The sequence below is a fragment of the Natator depressus genome, chromosome 18 (assembly GCF_965152275.1).
Source record: "Natator depressus isolate rNatDep1 chromosome 18, rNatDep2.hap1, whole genome shotgun sequence".
NCBI classification, from domain to species: domain Eukaryota; kingdom Metazoa; phylum Chordata; order Testudines; family Cheloniidae; genus Natator; species Natator depressus.
The window spans coordinates 20042589-20059362 of NC_134251.1; the positions used below are offsets into that span (position 1 = coordinate 20042589).

At 45.8% G+C, this 16774-nt stretch overlaps 1 protein-coding gene across 5 annotated transcripts in view; it reads left to right on the forward strand.

Moving 5' to 3' along the window:
- TP73 (tumor protein p73) overlaps positions 1 to 16774 on the forward strand; it is an 81758-nt gene that overhangs the window by 7109 nt on the left and 57875 nt on the right. For 2 of the 5 annotated variants that reach the window (XM_074933857.1, XM_074933860.1), the window contains exons 1-3: positions 5723 to 5740; positions 13004 to 13099; positions 14975 to 15098. In XM_074933857.1, coding sequence (XP_074789958.1) covers positions 5730 to 5740; positions 13004 to 13099; positions 14975 to 15098 — 231 coding nt within the window. In that variant the 5' untranslated portion in view covers positions 5723 to 5729. Of the gene's footprint in view, positions 1 to 543; positions 686 to 5722; positions 5741 to 13003; positions 13100 to 14974; positions 15099 to 16774 lie in introns of those variants that run through there. The other 3 variants (XM_074933858.1, XM_074933861.1, XM_074933863.1) reach the window with 3 other exon arrangements.

Here is a 16774-nt window from a genome sequence, read left to right on the forward strand (position 1 = left end):
CAACAATTTCGTAATGCGAAGATAATTAGCGTCTTAGTTGGAGGTTCTGCAGGGCTTTCCAGACGGACATTGCCTATTGTTTTCAATCAGAAACAGAGTGGTCTTTACTGGCGACGGCTGTAGGCACAGCTTGGCAGGTCAGTTTTTCCCACCCACATTCTGGTGTCACCAGAGTCCATGTGCCTGTGATAAATTATACTATTCAACAACTGTCTGAAGAGAGAGAGAAAAAACTCCTCGGCTTCTGAGCGTGAGCATATCACGTTGTGATAACAGCCTCATTCTCACAGTATTTGATTAAACGCTAATAAAACAGAGACTCTCCTTTCATGCGTATATTTACCATGAGGGCAGTGCACTCTGCTGTTCAATGGTACTGAATGGCTGGGCATTTCTGGAACCCTAGATGAGCCAATCTTGCTTAGCTTCAGTGACCATCTTAATTCCCAGGCACAGTTGGCTGAGCGTTCCCCACCCCCTTGTAACTCCCTGGTGTTCCAGGAAGGAGAGCGCAAGCCCTTGCCACACTTTTCACATAGCTTTCAACAGCTCCAATGTCATCGCCTAGGCGACCGGGACGCTACTTGCTCGTAGTGCAGCAAATAACGTAGATCCACAATACCAGGCCGCCCCTGTCTGCTGGAGACCTCCGGGGGGACTCAAAACTCTCAGGGCTACAGAGCAGGTAGGGGGCCTTGGGTGTGTGTGTGTGTGTGATTTATTTAGCACAGTCTCTCTCTGGATTTCTCAGTATGGCATCTGGAGGATGATTTGTGGCTGCTTTGCTCCCTAGTTATATGACATTAAACATCTTGGATACTTTGACCCAATCAAAATGCGTTTTTGATCCAAAGTGATAGCACTGGTGGAGAAAAATAGCAACAAAGCCTCAGGTAAAAAGCCTGTGCTATGCATAGATAGATTCCCGGTGCCATGTCACCTGCATGGTGACAGAGGGAAGTTGTGTCATGCCTGAGCTACGATAGCAGACTTCAATGGAGTCACATTTATACTCAGAGGTGGACTTGAGCTGCTCGATTTAAGGAAGGGGAGTTACTTTAATTTAGTCTGCCCTCCCATCACAAAACACCCGGAGATTCCTTCTCTTTCTGCTTCTCTATGTACCAGTCCATCTTCCCATTTCACCTATCTAATCTTGTTGTGGATTTATCACTATCGTGGCTGTTTTCTGAATAATTGGGGCTACTTTAATTTCTTCTGTTCTCCCATCACAAGAGGAATAATTTCTCCTCTGTAGGAGGCACCATGGGTTAGCCAGTGCTCAGTGCCTGAAAGAGGGAACATCACCTACTCCCTTATGATACTGTATTGTCTGACCTGTTTGACAATTGTTATGAACTGGACACAGCACAGGATCCGTAAGGTACAGTACATATCGTGCCTGTCTTAGGAGGTGGCCATGCATGTGTAAAACCTGAGAACAGCAAGCCAAGGAACAGCATTACCTCAGGCTGAGGAGACATCTAGAAAAAACATGAAAAAGGCCCTGCAGTTCATGGTAGCAAGGCACACTGACAGGCAAATTGCTTCTGTCCTCGTGGGCACTAACAGAGAATCTGAAACTCAAGTGTGCTTTGGCGAAGCTTAGTATCTCTTGTAAATTCATACAAGCTCCATGTTCCAGATATGAATTGAATAGCATATGATTAATTATAATAGTCATGAATTATCACCTGAGGATCTCAAAGCACTTTGCCAACGTTAATTCATTCTCTCAGCCACCCCTGGTTCAGGTGAGCATCATTGCTCCCATTTACAGATGGGAAGAGGGACATACAAAGAGATTCACATGACATCAAGGCCACACAGCAGGTCAGTGGGAGAGCTGGAAATAGAACCCAGGAGTCCTGACCCCAATCCTCTGTTCTAACCACTAGACAGACAGCACTCCCTTTTCGGAAACGTGGCTGCCCAATTATCTCTTACTAGTTGCCTCAGTGGTGCTGATATACCTAGGGCATACGGCCTGTTTGTGCATGGGCCTTTTCCTCTCAGGGCATGCCTGAAGGCTGTTGGGTAATGGGGATTGAATGTACCTCCTCTGTGGCCTTGCACCTTGCAAAGTCCTTTACACCAGTGCACAGCGGGTGTAGAACATCAGCGGATCAGAATGGTAGCGTTTCGTATTCATTGTGCACTTGCCTGGCACTGTTACAAACGACGGAGCAGGGCAGTGGAGAGCCAAGGCTCTGTGAGGTCTCAGTAGCGTGCCGTTTTAGAATGCTGGTAGCCATGGAGTTTTCTCATCACATATAAAAAGCAAGTCTGTGTGGAACAAGGATATATGTGGTGGTAAAAGGGAAGGTTCCCTTTGCACGGAAGCGTAATGGAGGAGTTAGAACATTACCTCAAATATCTCTGAGAGACACCTACTGTGGCCTGGCCCTTGGGTCGCATTGTAATGTAAATAGATGCCAGAATAACTCCATTGCTATGGTATTAGATCTGAACCAGACATAGAGCCAAAATCATACCAACAGGAGAGAACATGAATCTTTATGTTCTGTACATTGTTAAACAAAGGAATTGAAAATTTTTGACAATAGCAACTACAAAAAGATGCTCAGCGATTATGCTGTGGGGTGCAACACAAAGGTTCTGCTAACAATAAGGTGCCGAAAATGAAGACTGCCACTCCATCATGCAGGCAGAGGGAAGTGAGCACCGAGTATCAGCCCTAGCGCAGAATTGCCTGGTTTCCATTGGTTGAAGTCATCCTCTAAGTAAAACCTGTTTTAAAATTTGAATTAATCATGGTTGTGGCTTTGCAGGTTCAGCTATTGTATTTTCCTGAGGTACCACTTCTTTCTCCTCCAAAGACATCAGTGACTCCTGGGGCATGTTGTTGATTCACATTCTTCGGGCTACGCTAGCATATGAGAGGTCATTTCGGCGGAAAATATTAATCAGATTTACTTGGAATGTACAATACAACCAAAGTTACACCAGAGGGGGTTCTTCAAGGAGACTGAGTGTTTCTAAAGGACTTCTTTAGAAACCATTTGTGCAGGCAATTCACGTGGATGATAAATCCACAGAACAAATCAAGCCAGTTGGAACAAACCAAAGTTTTTCCACAAACTTTAAAGTCCAAAAGTCCAGTACCTCCGTGTGAGAAGGGCAGCCCTGGATATTTACCAGTCAGGGGACCATGTTGAATTGAGACACCCTAAAGCAAGATTTGCTTTTGCCCCAGCTATTTCTAATCTTCTCGACTCTGGGAATTTCCTATAAGGCATTGACTAGCGTTAGAGGAAAGCAGCAGCAGCTGCAGGGGTGGGGTTAGTCTGAGAAGGGGGTTCTGATGGGGAAGCCTCCATTTTGAATGAAAACACAAGCACAAATGCACCAGTAACTTTGGGTTAAAGCAGCCAAAGAACCCAAATATGCATGTTCAATTCTGTGCCCTTTTAAATGCCTGAAACAAATTTGCCATGTGCCCTGCTCTGCAGAATATCTCCCATCCCCCACAGTGCACAGAGGGGACTCAGCCGCCAGCAATGTCCGTTCATCAGCCACAGTTAGCTGGTAGACAGTTAAGGGCGTTCAAATCAGTTGCATGTCTAGTAAAACTCTTCACTTTCCCTGCAATTTGCATGGTGCACAGACACGCAGAAGGCAGAGGATCCCCTGCTGCAGCATTCCCCAGGCAAAGACAGGTTCATTATTGGGCTTTCAGAGGCACAGTTTGGCTCTGGGTCCAAATTCCCCCTAAATTCAGGGGTCTTCAGTTTGGGGTTTTTTGCCAGAGTGCTCTCCCTTGCAGGAAGCTTCCCAGTACTGGCCATCCAAACACCAACCCTACCAAGAGACTTTATCCTTCACTGACAAAGTGACTTCAGTGCTGCTAACAGGTGCTGGGCTGATTGCTTTGGTGATTAAAGTCCTCTGTTTGGTTATAACCACACACAGCAGTGGCTGAAGCAATGTGAGTTTCCTCTGCTGAGAAACCTCAGTCCTAATCAAGAGGGACCATGTTAAAGAACGAGAGAGGAGTTTAATCTCCATGGCTTATTTGGTGTCTTTTGAGATTGTCAGCAAAGGGCCAGTTGCATGGTAGTTTCCTGATGTGGACGTTAAGTGGACAAGGTAGGTCACCAGCCAGCCGCGGTGACAATGTTTGACCATTAGTGCCCATCTGGGTGGACTCAACCCAGTGAGTTAGGCATGACAATCTCTACAGCCCATAATCAGTCCTCTGGGACTCCATCTGACACTGAAAACTCTAGAGAGGCTCAATTAGTGAATCTAGAGACCTGGTTTCAGTGAAATCCTAAATAAAACATGTGGCTAGCGAGACGCCTATTGTCAATGAACACTAACCCTCCCCCACCACCACTATATTATTACCCTGCCTCAGACTATGTTAACGGAGCCACTGATATCTGCTCCCTTCCCTATCACTGAGTATCAACTGCATTATAATACTGCAGCAGTGTTTATACAGTGTCAGGAGAAAAAACACATCAACTTCATTATGTAATCCCAGGTATAGTGTGAACTAATGACTGGGGCATGGGACTGGGAGTCAGGATAATTGTGTTCTGTTCCTTGCTCTGACACTGACTGTGTGTGTAGCCTTGGTTTAGTCACTTCTTGCCTCAGAGCTTCCTCTGTGAAATGGGGATACTACTCCTTACTTCCCCACCTCACAGTGCTGTAACCATAGCACTCTAGAAACAAGGGAGGAAAATGGCCTGTTAGATTATCTAGCCCACTCCTCTCTAGCAATACAGGATTATTCTCTAGGGCTCTTCCCAGTTCACTTTTAATTAAGTGATAGAACATCCACCATTTACATTGGGACACTTTCCCCTTCCAATGGATCTCACTGCAAGGACATGTTTAAATCTTGCTGTTACAGACATTGCCCCAAGCCTAAATAGTTTGTCATTAATTAGAAATAATGGTGTAAAATTATATCTCATTTTAGGGCAGCGTTTCTCATACTGGGGGGGTCTCAAGCCTATTGCAGGGGGTCACGGTATTGCCACCCCTACTTCTGCGCTGCCTTCAGAGCTGGGTGGCCGGAGAGCAGCGTCTGGGCACCCAGCTCTGAAGGCAGCGCTGCCGCCAGCAGCAGTGCAGAAGTAAGGGTGGCCTGGCATGGGGAGTGGGCTCATCACTTTTTTTTGGGGGGGGGGAGGGGATCATCACATATTTTCAAAGGGGTCCCAGCAAAAGAAGTTTGAGACCCCCAGTTTTAGAGGATGCTGTACTGCTATTAATATTGCTGACACTTTCTGGAGTGACTAACAGTTGTACAGCACTTTGCAGTTCTCTGCCTTTCATTCCAGCCTCTCTCAGTATTATTATTACTACTCAGCCACACTCTCTCCTGGTTCCTACCACTTCCTTTATAGCAAATGAATTGGCAAATGCACGGACTAGTGTAGTGACAACATCAATAGCCCAAGCCTCTATTTATACCATAGAATTTATACCATAGAGTTTTAGTGGGAGCTCTGAGCTGTAAAGAGACACTAGCCTGGGTTTGCAAACACAGATCAGGCTTCTGAACTCCCAAAACGCCCTTAAAATATTCAGATTTTTTTTTTCATCTGAAAATGACTCGAACCACGTGGTTAGAAACCGTGTCACCCATCATGACCACATTGTAGTGGGTGCTGCTGCTGTGCTTTCTCTGCTGAAAGAGAACGTGCAGCTCATTCCTGAGATTGCTCATTCCTGGGACGGAGAAAGGCAGCATGGAGCCAGGGTAAGGTTGCTAACAAAAGCCCCACTGCACCTCAGAATGGTTCTAAGCTTTCTCTTAAAGCTGCAGCCCATGTTCTTTTCTTGCACAAAGTTTCTTTCTCTTCTAAAAATGGAGCTGGGGGAAATGGGACTTCTACAGACAGAATCCTACTGTGGCTAAATTCGTAGCAAGAGAGTCCACTGTTGCTTTGGAAAAGCCCTCCGGATAATAATTTGTGGACATTGTATCCCACAGACAAGACACAAAGGAATAGAACACCGGGGGCTAGGATCAGCTGAAAGAGAATACTCGGGCTGCTTTCATTTTTAACTTACAGTGTGATATTTTCAGTCATTTTTTTAATCCTTTAAATTTGAAGTTGACTCAGGGCAAGCACAGAGAGAAAGGGGATGACCAGAGGAATCCCTGAGCCAGAAGGGGTACCTCTGTACCAAGAACAATAGCTCACTTGGTTAGAAAGCTGCTGCTTCCAGATTCTGCAGTTTAAGATCGAAAAGCAGGAAGTTTTTAGGTTCTTAGTATCAGATGACAATACGAAGGTGCTATAAGATGGTAATACTGGCCTTCTGCCTGAAAGAGGTTGCCCAAAGCTCCTGAGATGGGGATATGTCACCAACTAGATACAAATGGGGTCCAGTGTCCGTGGAGGGGAAAGGCAAGGAAGTGAAACCGAGTGATTCTGCAGCATGGCTCCATGCAGTGTAAGGCAGCAGAGAGTCCAAGATGGCTGCAGCCTGGTGGCTCCAGGAAATGCTGGTGTCTTTCTGATGGATTTAAGGGAGATGAATCCGTGGGGCACAGTGATCAAGCCCGTGCTCCCTGAACATTTATGTCTGGATTTGGAAATGACCATGAAAATATAGATTTACAGGGTGTGACGCTGGATCACTACACTACCTCCTGCTCACAGCATGAGAGAGACTTATCTGAGCCCACCACGGGAAATCCTTCCAACTCCGCCAGCCACTGGCAGCACAAGTGCTCTGCGAGCCCCGCTCATTCACACTTCAGGGTAGCAATTCGCACACACCACCTTGTTACACTCGAGTACCCAGTCCTTTGTCTTCTGGACACCAGCAAGGCACACAGATTCATTGCCCCCCTGGAAGCAGTGCACCCCCGTCCACCAGCCTCCCCTCAGCTCAGTGCTCTCTTCAGCGCAAGGCACTGTGTCATGTCCCCAATAAAACCAGATAGAAGTTTATTTAGCACAGCTTAAGATAAAGATCCAAAATGGATGCAAGTAAAAGGACTGGAACCACCAGGTTACAGTGTTACACAAAATTTAAAATGTAGTTGAGAGCCTGTACTTATTAACCAGTTCCCATCCAATCTAATAAGGTATTTCTCACCCAATGGACAATCCTTACAGCACTGGTCCAGTCCATAGAGGTGAGATCCACTTTTCATGGGACACTCAGGTTGGCAGAGCATCACCTCCATAGTGGATAATGTGTTGTGCCCTTTCTTCTTCTTCTTCTTCTTCTTCTTCTTCTTCTTCTATACAGCCTCAGACTTATTGTCTCTTTTCATAATCAAGGCCTTTCATTAACTTCAGCTCAGCCCTGAGGGCCCCTAGTCAGTGACTTTTCTTGGGTTTTCTTTGTCTTTGTCAATGCTCAGGTCTGCATCTGGTCCAGACTGTAAACTCAGGGCTGGGCTGAGTTGAACGATAGTGATTGTTCTCACTCATTGAGTTAGCTGAGGCCCACCCTGCCTTAGGTGACATGTGTCATCTCCAACAATTTTGGAACATAATATTCCACACAGCTCTTAATATATGACCCATACAAACCTCTCACAATAACCATGACAATTAGCTATTCTTACCTTTTGCCAGAGAGCACACACACCACCCCCACTTTGGTGAAGTATCGAGAACCTGGTCAGAAATAGTTGTAATATGCCTGCCTGGACATGTCTGGGCACGTCTAGGCATGCCTATGTCACATAGCGGCTTGTAGTGACTTGCAGCAAATCCAAGCGTGCTGTCAAAGGCTACCATTGGAATCATGCCAGGCCCCACCAAAGCTGAGTTTCTCTACTCACCCTGGCTGACAGTCAGGACTGCCAGAGTTCTGGCAGCCGATCCCCGACATGTTGTCGAAAGTGATCCAATGTTGAAACTAATAAGGAAAATCTCTTTGGTGCATTGCCTACTTTCTAATAGCATCCCATTGTCTGAAACAGTTGAGATTTGCCCATCTGCTCACAGATCTGTAGTTTGCAAAGCAGGGCCTAATTTTTCACGGTAAGGTCTGTGAGAGCACATGGGAAAATATAACTCTATGTGCACAATGAGTACTGCACACTGATACTTTTGTGGGTGTGTATTAATTTTGCATTCACAAATGTGCATTTTATGCGCACATTTACCAGTCACTGCGTGTGTGCACAGAATCTCCAGGTGAAGCTTGAGCCCTCTGTTTGAAAATTTGGTACAAACTATCTAAGTGTTTAATCAAGATCAGTTTAGATTTTTTTAATCTGCAGGCATTTTGGTGGGTGGTGGGTATTATGGACATGGGGATTGAGGGAATTACTTCAGACTGATCACCCTATTTTGTTAAACTACAAAGAAAACCACAGTGTAAAATAAATCCTGACACTTCATTTCAGCCCCTTGTCTTGGCCGTACAATGAGACTGTTAGTGGTCTTAGGACAGTTTTCTCCCCACCCAGTAAACCCTGCTGTGTTTTGTCTGTTGTACCTCTGGGCATGTCTACACAGTGCTTTAATCCACACCAGAGGGGTGTAAATTTTTGTCCGCACTAGCATGTCGCACACTGACTGGTCGAGGTGGACCCTACATTATTAGGTTAAAAGCACTAGGGACTTTTATGGGTGCCAGTAGAATACACATGAGCCAGTTAGTGTGTGACGTGCTAGTGCAGACTAAAATTTACTCTGGTGAGGATTAAAGCACCCTATCGACACGTCCTCTTTCTCTTCCTGCGCCGTTACCTTATGCTTCCTTTCAGCCCTATAAATGCTTTGTCTTTCCCATGCAGAGGGCTTTTGAATCCTTTGCTTTGGAGGGGAGCTCTGGGGGAGTATTGAGTCCATTACTTCCATGAGGGCAACTGAAGGAAAATACCAGTGCACCTCCTGGTTTCATGATGTTCCCTTTTAAGATTGCTGACCTTGCAATGTCGCCTAGGAGTCTCCTACTCGACACTAGTTTACATGTAAGCCCCTAGGCTTTACACAAATTGACTCTGGGTCATGGTGCTTTCCTACGCGGACACTAGTCACATGGTAAGAACGTGACTTTGATGATCATCACAAAGGATAGCATGCGGCCACTGACAGTCACCTTCTGCTTGCTGGAAGCACCAGAAAACACAGGGTTGATAAATGCACCTGCCCAACACATCCCACAAATGGGCTGCTGAGAATATGAGGTCTGTCAACAACTACCTGTGAGAAAATGTTCTCTGGAGGAGTGAGCAAGGTGCTCAGCCTGGGACTGAGGATGGTTTTTGTTGTTATGGCACTGGGCTGGGATTCAAATGACAAGTACTGGCTCTGCCACAAACTTCCTGCGTGTGGCCCTGGGCAGGTCATGTGATCTCTCTGTGCATCAGCTCCCCATCTGTGAAGTAGAGATAAGAATACTCACATGGAGGTTATAACGTGATACATTTATTCATATTTGTGAGGTGCAGAGGTGTTAGGTGGGAGAGGCATAGAAATACCTTGACAAATAAAACTCCAGACAGCTGGGTTCTGGCTTCACCGTTCACTTGTACTGCGAATGGAGGAGAGTCATTTTTCTTCTCTGTACCTCAGTTTACCCATCTGTATATTGGGCATATTAAACTTTACCTTCTTGACAGGAGAGTTATGAGGCTAAATTAATACTGGCAGAACACTTTGTAATCCCTGAGTGAGTAGTGCTATAGAAGGATTAATATTAATGGAGAAAAGCTTTACAAAAGTGCTTCCTAAGAATGTTTTTATTATAGCTTATTGCTGTTGAACAGTGTCTAATAAAATACAGTACATTCTGCTCCTGCTAGTTAAGGTTAATAACAATCTGATACAAGTTTGGAGATGTTCCTTTGAATGAGCTCATTAGCATTAGAATTGCAGGAGCATTTGGAGATCAAATTGCTTTTGATAATATTTTTGACTTAACACATGTAAACTTTTTTAGAGGGCTGCGTGAGGACAGGGTTGGCTTTCAAAAGGATATTAATGTTTTCATGTTACATTTGCTATGACTCACATGTAGTAACTCCCATAGTCATATATAAAAAATATTATCTAGTCTAAGGAGAGCTTTGTAAACTCTGGACTCCTGTGGTTACCCCCAAACCCAGACATGTGATGGTGGGAGCAGAGCCTGTGTTCAAAACAGGGAGCCCAGATTCAAAGAGCTGTGATGTGAGATTGTGTCTGATTCCATTGTGTTTTTACTGCACTTGCTGATCAGTGCAAAAATTATTAATTAATATTTGTTTTAATTTGAAAGGAAAATTTGAAGGCAATGACATTTGTAACTCAGGTTGGGTGAATAATAATTATGAGACAAATGCAACAAATATTCAGTGAATATGTTTGCAAATGATATTCCCAACTGTAAGTGGTCTTTAATGGAAATGAGTAGTCAGACGGTTCGGGCTGAGATGAATACAAGGAATAATTGTCTACAGAGCACACCACTGGCTAAAGAGGGCTGCCTGAAGCAACAGTTGACACTTTAACAAAGTTTATTGTAACCTTCTCAAATGGGAGTCACGGAGCCAGTGTTTATTAGTGATGGGTTGGAATCCAAGCACCCACTGTACCTCAGTCCCTTCCGAGTTTTCGGTATATTTAGAAGCAAACTGAACGGTGTTGACATCTCCGGAAATACAGCCCCATTGGGAAAGCCCCAGCAGCCAGAGGGCTGCTGAAGGAACATTTCCACTGCTTCACTGCTTGCTTTCTCTCTTTAAAACCGGAAGTTGATTTTGTGCTGATGAAAGGAGACAGGCTGACAACCGGGGAGACTGGCGATCTCTTTCTCTAGAGATCAGGTGTGGCATGGGCAGAGGTAGAGCAACCTCCCCATCATATCCTCACCACGGAGCCTCAACCCTGCTCTGGACCACCCAGGGGTAAGGCAGTCAGGGTCTGACCCAGAGCCCATTGAAATCAGCGGGAGTTTTTCCATTGATTTCCGTTGACTTTGGATCTGGCCCTTAGTCTCCCTGGCTCATCCAGGCCTTGGCTTCTCTGTTGAGACTGTCAGTGAGGGAACCAATTAGTGTCAATGATGATGAGTTCATTGGGAACTCTACTATGGCCTCAGTTTATTTCCTACTGTAGGCCGCTGAAGGGCTAGCAGATGGTAACTAATTATATTAATTTCTAGTCGCGGCATAGGGCCCCCATGCATGGAATCTCTACTATAAATGCTTTGGAGAGTCCCTGTCTGTAAATTATTGGCTGTGTTTTATCATTTTCAACCCAGCAAAACACATTTGATTCATCAGTTAGTGCTGAGCTTTTCAGAGTTGTTTGTTTCTTAAAGTGACAGTGAAATTGGTTTATATGGAATCATTGGCACAGCTCATCCTTCCCTTTCTATTGCTGGTAATGGTCTATTCTGTTCTACTCTGGTTCTTATGCTGTGCCCACCACTGGTATCTGTGGGCTTTGGTATTCTACTGAGAGAAAGCAAGGCATTGCTTATTGCAACTCATTGTCCTAGTAGAGTGGAGCGTGCCTAAAAATATACAATTTTGGTACAATTCTCTGGGATTTGGCACTTCCATATGACTGACCATGTGCAGCATTAATTTAAAAACACAAGGATAGTTTCAAGCAGAAGTCTGAGAATAGCATCTCATCAGCCTGGTTTTACATTTCATGCCCTAACACTATTTATTTTAGCTTTATCAGAAAGCCTCATTGCACCTGAAGGGCATAGCTCCGTAAATCAGCTTAGCTCCATTGGCTTCGGTGAAGCTATGTCGATTTACACTAGTGGAGGATCTAGCTCCAAGAAGAGAAAGCATTCCCTGTCCTTTCGAATTTCCAGCCCCTCACTCCTGGTGGGTTGAATGTCTTGGCTCTTTGAAATGACATCTAGATGAATGAAAGGTTCACAGACACAGAGCCAGATTTTGCTCTCAGACTTTACTAGCAGGCATTTAGGAGAGGGGATGCCATCTTTCTCAGGTTGAAATGGAACACTGCATGCTGGGGCCTGTAGTCTTTGCTCTCCGTACTTCACTATTCAGCATGAAGGTGGATGCAATCTCCTCTTTCCTGTGCAAACTGCCACTGGATTATAGCAAGGCAGCCCTCAGATGGGTAAAGTTTGGGTGCCCCCATTGCAAGCAATTCATTGTCTCTGGCCAGTGCTGTAGCCAAGTCCTGTTGCCTTGTACTCAAGTGCTAAATCATAACAAAGCAGCGTCCCTGGGACAGAGCAGCCTCAGGTCGGTCCTTCGGCGGAGTACATAGTGAAACCCTCCATTCGGAAACCTTCTGGGAGTCTCACATGATCTTGCTGAATAAGGACCCAAAGGCTGGATGAAGTGACAGATCGCTTCTCCCTCCTCCCCCCTTCTCTTGGTGACCCATACTGAACAGGCCTGGGCTTGTAGGGCTTGGCAGTGCCAAACAAACGGGAAAGGCAGCTCCTAATTCTTTCTTTCACACGCTGACGACCTCTAGAGGCCTGAGCTCTGCCAGATTTGGGACTAGATTACAGTGCTGGCAGGAGAGGAAGTGGCAACATTTCAATGTAATGAGTCCTACGGAGATCTGGTTCCAAGTGCCACATCACTGGGGAGCTACATGTGAGCTCCCCGGGCGCGTCTGAGAGTCCTGTACTCCACCAGGGGCTGTCACATAGCAAAACTGGGAGCGAGCGAGAAACCAGAGGGTGCGGGATTTTCAGCAATGGGTTATATACAGTGGGATCCTCTATTTCCTCTCCTAAAATTAGAGGCCACTGTTATCCACATGCAATGTGATACAATGGCTCAATATGGGACTTTCAATCTACTTTATCTTAAACTGAGTTTACTGTATCTTGATTTAATTATACATGAGATTCACTGTGGAGGCCCAGGAAATAAAGAACTGGGAAAGAACAATTTGATCGTCTATTCCACCCCTCTGCATGCACAGAGCACACCCCTGTATATACACTTTGGAAAGCACTTAGAGAACCTGTGGCTGAAAGGTGCTATGTAAGTACAGGCTATTATGATTATATGCACTGTGGCAACACTAATGATGCTGTTTTTCTTTGGGCCCAGAGTGATTTATCCTCTGTCAGACTCCCCCTCTGTGAAGATGTCCCAGTCTTCTCCAGCTGATGAAGGAACGACATTTGAACATCTCTGGAGCACACTGTAAGTGCTACTTGACCATTTGTGCTAAAACTCACTCTGGGAAATAATTGGTCCATCGCTGTTTAATGCTTAGTGACTCATATTGTTGAGGAGGACTTAAAAGGGAAACATTTTTATGGGTACCTCTACCCAGTCTCTTAAGCTGCAAGCCCCGTTTTGCATGCCCATGTTTTCATGCATGTATTTTTCATGTTCAGATTTTTGCTTGCAAAAAAGCTCAGATTTGTCAGCTCAGTCTACATTTTACCAGCCCAATCTCCTTGCATCAGTGGAGGTCCTGATGTAAGACAACTCAGTGAGAGTAGAGATCGTGGAACATCTTGAACGAGAAACCACCCATCACCTCACAGCATCTGGTCCATAGCTTGCACATGCAAAAATCTGGACACCCAAAATTTGGCATCCTGTTTTAGTCGCTGCTTTTGAACCTTCCCCCCGCCGCCCCCACCCCCCCAGCGCTGATGCTCTAGATCTGCACCATGAATGCAAGGGTGTGTTTCAGAATGCTGCAAAAAATAACTACAGCACAGCTCGAATTTGTTCTCCCCCTTGCTGATTAAAGGTCAACGCCCAGGCACTTCCTCTTGCTGTAGCAAACTTTACTGTTTGGAGGGGACTATTTGGAAGTGCTCATTTAAAGTCAAAAGAAATTAGGAAGATGTGACACCCAAAGGGACTTAAGTTCTGCTGAGATGGAAGCAGCCAAGCTTGTGCCCAGCTTTGTTCTCCTGCCTGCCTCCATTCATAAAGTCTTACCCGCCTGTTTCAACCCTTCGTAGGGTTCCCACACACACACTCCACTGACCCATGTACTGGACTGCAGAGAATTAAAGCAGGGCTGGTTTGCACAGTGCTGCTGCGGGAAGCTAGCATGGGCTAGTTTGGGTTGCTCTAGCTGACATGGCGGCTTGGAGAGTTTGCCAGTCTTCACAAGGGATTGTGCTCTCTACACATGGCTCTCCCCGCTCCTGTGGGACAGGGTAGCTCAGGTCTCTCTGTGACATTGTCCCTCCACTCAAGACCCTGGAGTCCTCCCTGTGTGGTCCAGACTCCACACTGGGGCAAGTGGGTGGAGATTGGCAGGGCAAGAGGGATACACGTTGTCCGCTTCTAGCCCCACACAGGTTAGTCAGACAAGAGTGTTCAGTCCTGGGCTGCATTATCTTTCCTTCATAGCCCCACTTGGGGTCCCTGGGTGCAGCTGCTGCCATGAGGCATCCCTATTCATGTGGCTCCAATGGAGTCGTGCTGCCAGAGAGCCCTGGACAGTACTGCACAGGGATCCAGTGCCGATGGGAAGGTTTTCCATTGGTGTTAATGGGCATTGGGTCAGGCCCCTGCTTAGTAGGAGAGGTGGATGTGAGGGACAGGCCCATGGCTGGATGGATCAGGTAAGACCCACTCCTAATGTATTGGTTCTCTCTCTGGCCTGACCTCCTTACAACACTCAGGGTCTGCCTGATTAAGAAACTAGCATTCCAAAGTTAAATACTCTGCATTTTCTAATGGCACCAAGGCTTTGGCAACCTCTCTGGCCTCTATATTTAGCATCCTGATCAAATAGGGAAGGAGGAGTGTGTTCCATTTCATATTCTCCTCCAAGCTGTTCTATAACTTAAAGCCATTCCCGGAAGGAAGAAATGCTCTGCCTGGCTAATCGATCGCTATTGAGTGACAAGCAGTTTCTAAGTCCTCTGAGTCTTATGCTGTGTTTGTCCAGCAATTTGTCTAAGTAAAATGTGCTCAAAGGGGGCAGCCCTGTCCTGGGAAAACAAAAGGCTGGAGGGGTCAAAGTTCAAGGGAAAGCCAAGCTATTGGGTGGGATTGATGAAAGCTGCATGGGGGAGCTGAAGACATGTCATCTCCTTTTCTCAGGGAACCAGACAGCACCTATTTTGATCTCCCTCCATCCAGTCATTCAGGAAGCAGTGAGGTGTCTAACCAAACTGAAGTCACAATGGATGTCTTCCAGATGAGGAGTATGAATGAATCAGTCATGGTGAGTACATTCAGGTTACAAGAAAGATAGTAATTTTAAATAAAAGGTTGTTTCCCTCCTGGGGGACTGGATGGCTCAAGGGGCTGCTAGCGGGATATGGAGGTGATTATTTCTGTGTTACTGGCTCATAAGCCAAACAAATTCAGTGCTGGCCAAAAGCCATTGTATGGGTGAATGGAATAAGCAGGGCTCCTCCATATTAATTGTACTGCATTTTGCAGCCACCTTATACAATATCCAGGAAAATAGCAGTCCCTTATTAATAAGTTTCACTGGATTGTCCAGAACAGCACACGGGTTAGTGTCCTGGTAAGACATGGAGTAGCGATCATCTCAGTACAGCTTCTGTCGGCTTGACCCCGGGGCGGCTCTCTCTTGTGTCACCTGGCAGAGGCGCTTTCCATAGACCATGGTGGTCCCTGTTTGAGACTTGTCTGTAGAAATGTCCAGCTGAAACACAGAGCAACTCTGGCCACTTGACGAAGGACTCCCCACATCCATATAGTCAGCAGGAGCAGCTATTGTTATTGCCCCATGCCCTAAAGTATCCCACGTGGGAGCATCGTGCTAAAATCAAACCCCAGAGAGAAGAAGGCAGCGGAGCTCAGAGGGAGGTGCTGTTGCAGTTGGAATAGTTTAAAGCGCTCCAATCATAGTAGCCGCACTGAGACCCTCGCTTCATGCCTCTGCTCGCCTGAACACGCAAGACACAGGCTCCTGGATATAATGAAGGTGGAGAGCTGGGCAAGTACCAGTTAACAACATACATACCCTATAATTGTTCAAGTATAAACATGCTGAGTGGTAAAAGTCATTTGTAAGCTATGCTACAGGCATAACTCGGCGAGGGCCCACTCCGGCTCCCACTGCAGTCAGGAGGAGCTTTGCCATGGCTCTTATGGAAGCAAGATTGGGTTCTTAGTACTTTGGGGGGCTCCCTGCATAGTCCCTCAGTTAGAGCTTGGAAAGAGATGCTACGTCTATCAGGGAGAAAGGGTTTTAAATATTTATTGGATGTGATTGATTCTAAATGGGGAGAAAGCAAAATAAAACAGAAGCTTCCTAGCCTGAGGTGGGCTTTGCTCTCTGATTTTCTGGCTGTTTCTGACAATGGCAGTTTACAGGGAATTTTTCCATGGCTCACCAAAATTAAGGCCCAAGATGGCATATCTTTACTCATATGAGCTCAGCCTAACTCATGCGAGTAGCTGGTGAAGTTACTCGGGTGAGTAAGGTTTTTGTAAGATCAGACCCTTCATTTTGTTATTAGGAACCTTCACAACAATGGCTAGAATAAAGTAAATTCATTTGTTGAGTCGAGGTTTAAAAAGCACCAACTCTGTATTCTCAGCAAGTTCCTCTCGTAAAGTTGCCGGCATCACTGATCCATAATATGCAAATTTTTTTTTAATGTTACTCTTTTACAAAAGGCACCAGACCAGCTGTCCTAGTGTATGCAGGGAATGCCTGCCCTGGGCCTCAGACTGTCTCCAGATCATACTTCCTGGGCTAATGCAGGCACAAGGGCTTGTGCAGTCCAGTTTATCTTGTGATTGAAAACCTGTGTAGTTGGGGCAGTGTGTTCTTTCTAGCATTCAGATCCACTGCCTGGATATTGATCGCTCAATAGGTCTGGTTTCCCCCACACTGTCCACTCATCCACGTATTGCTCTGCA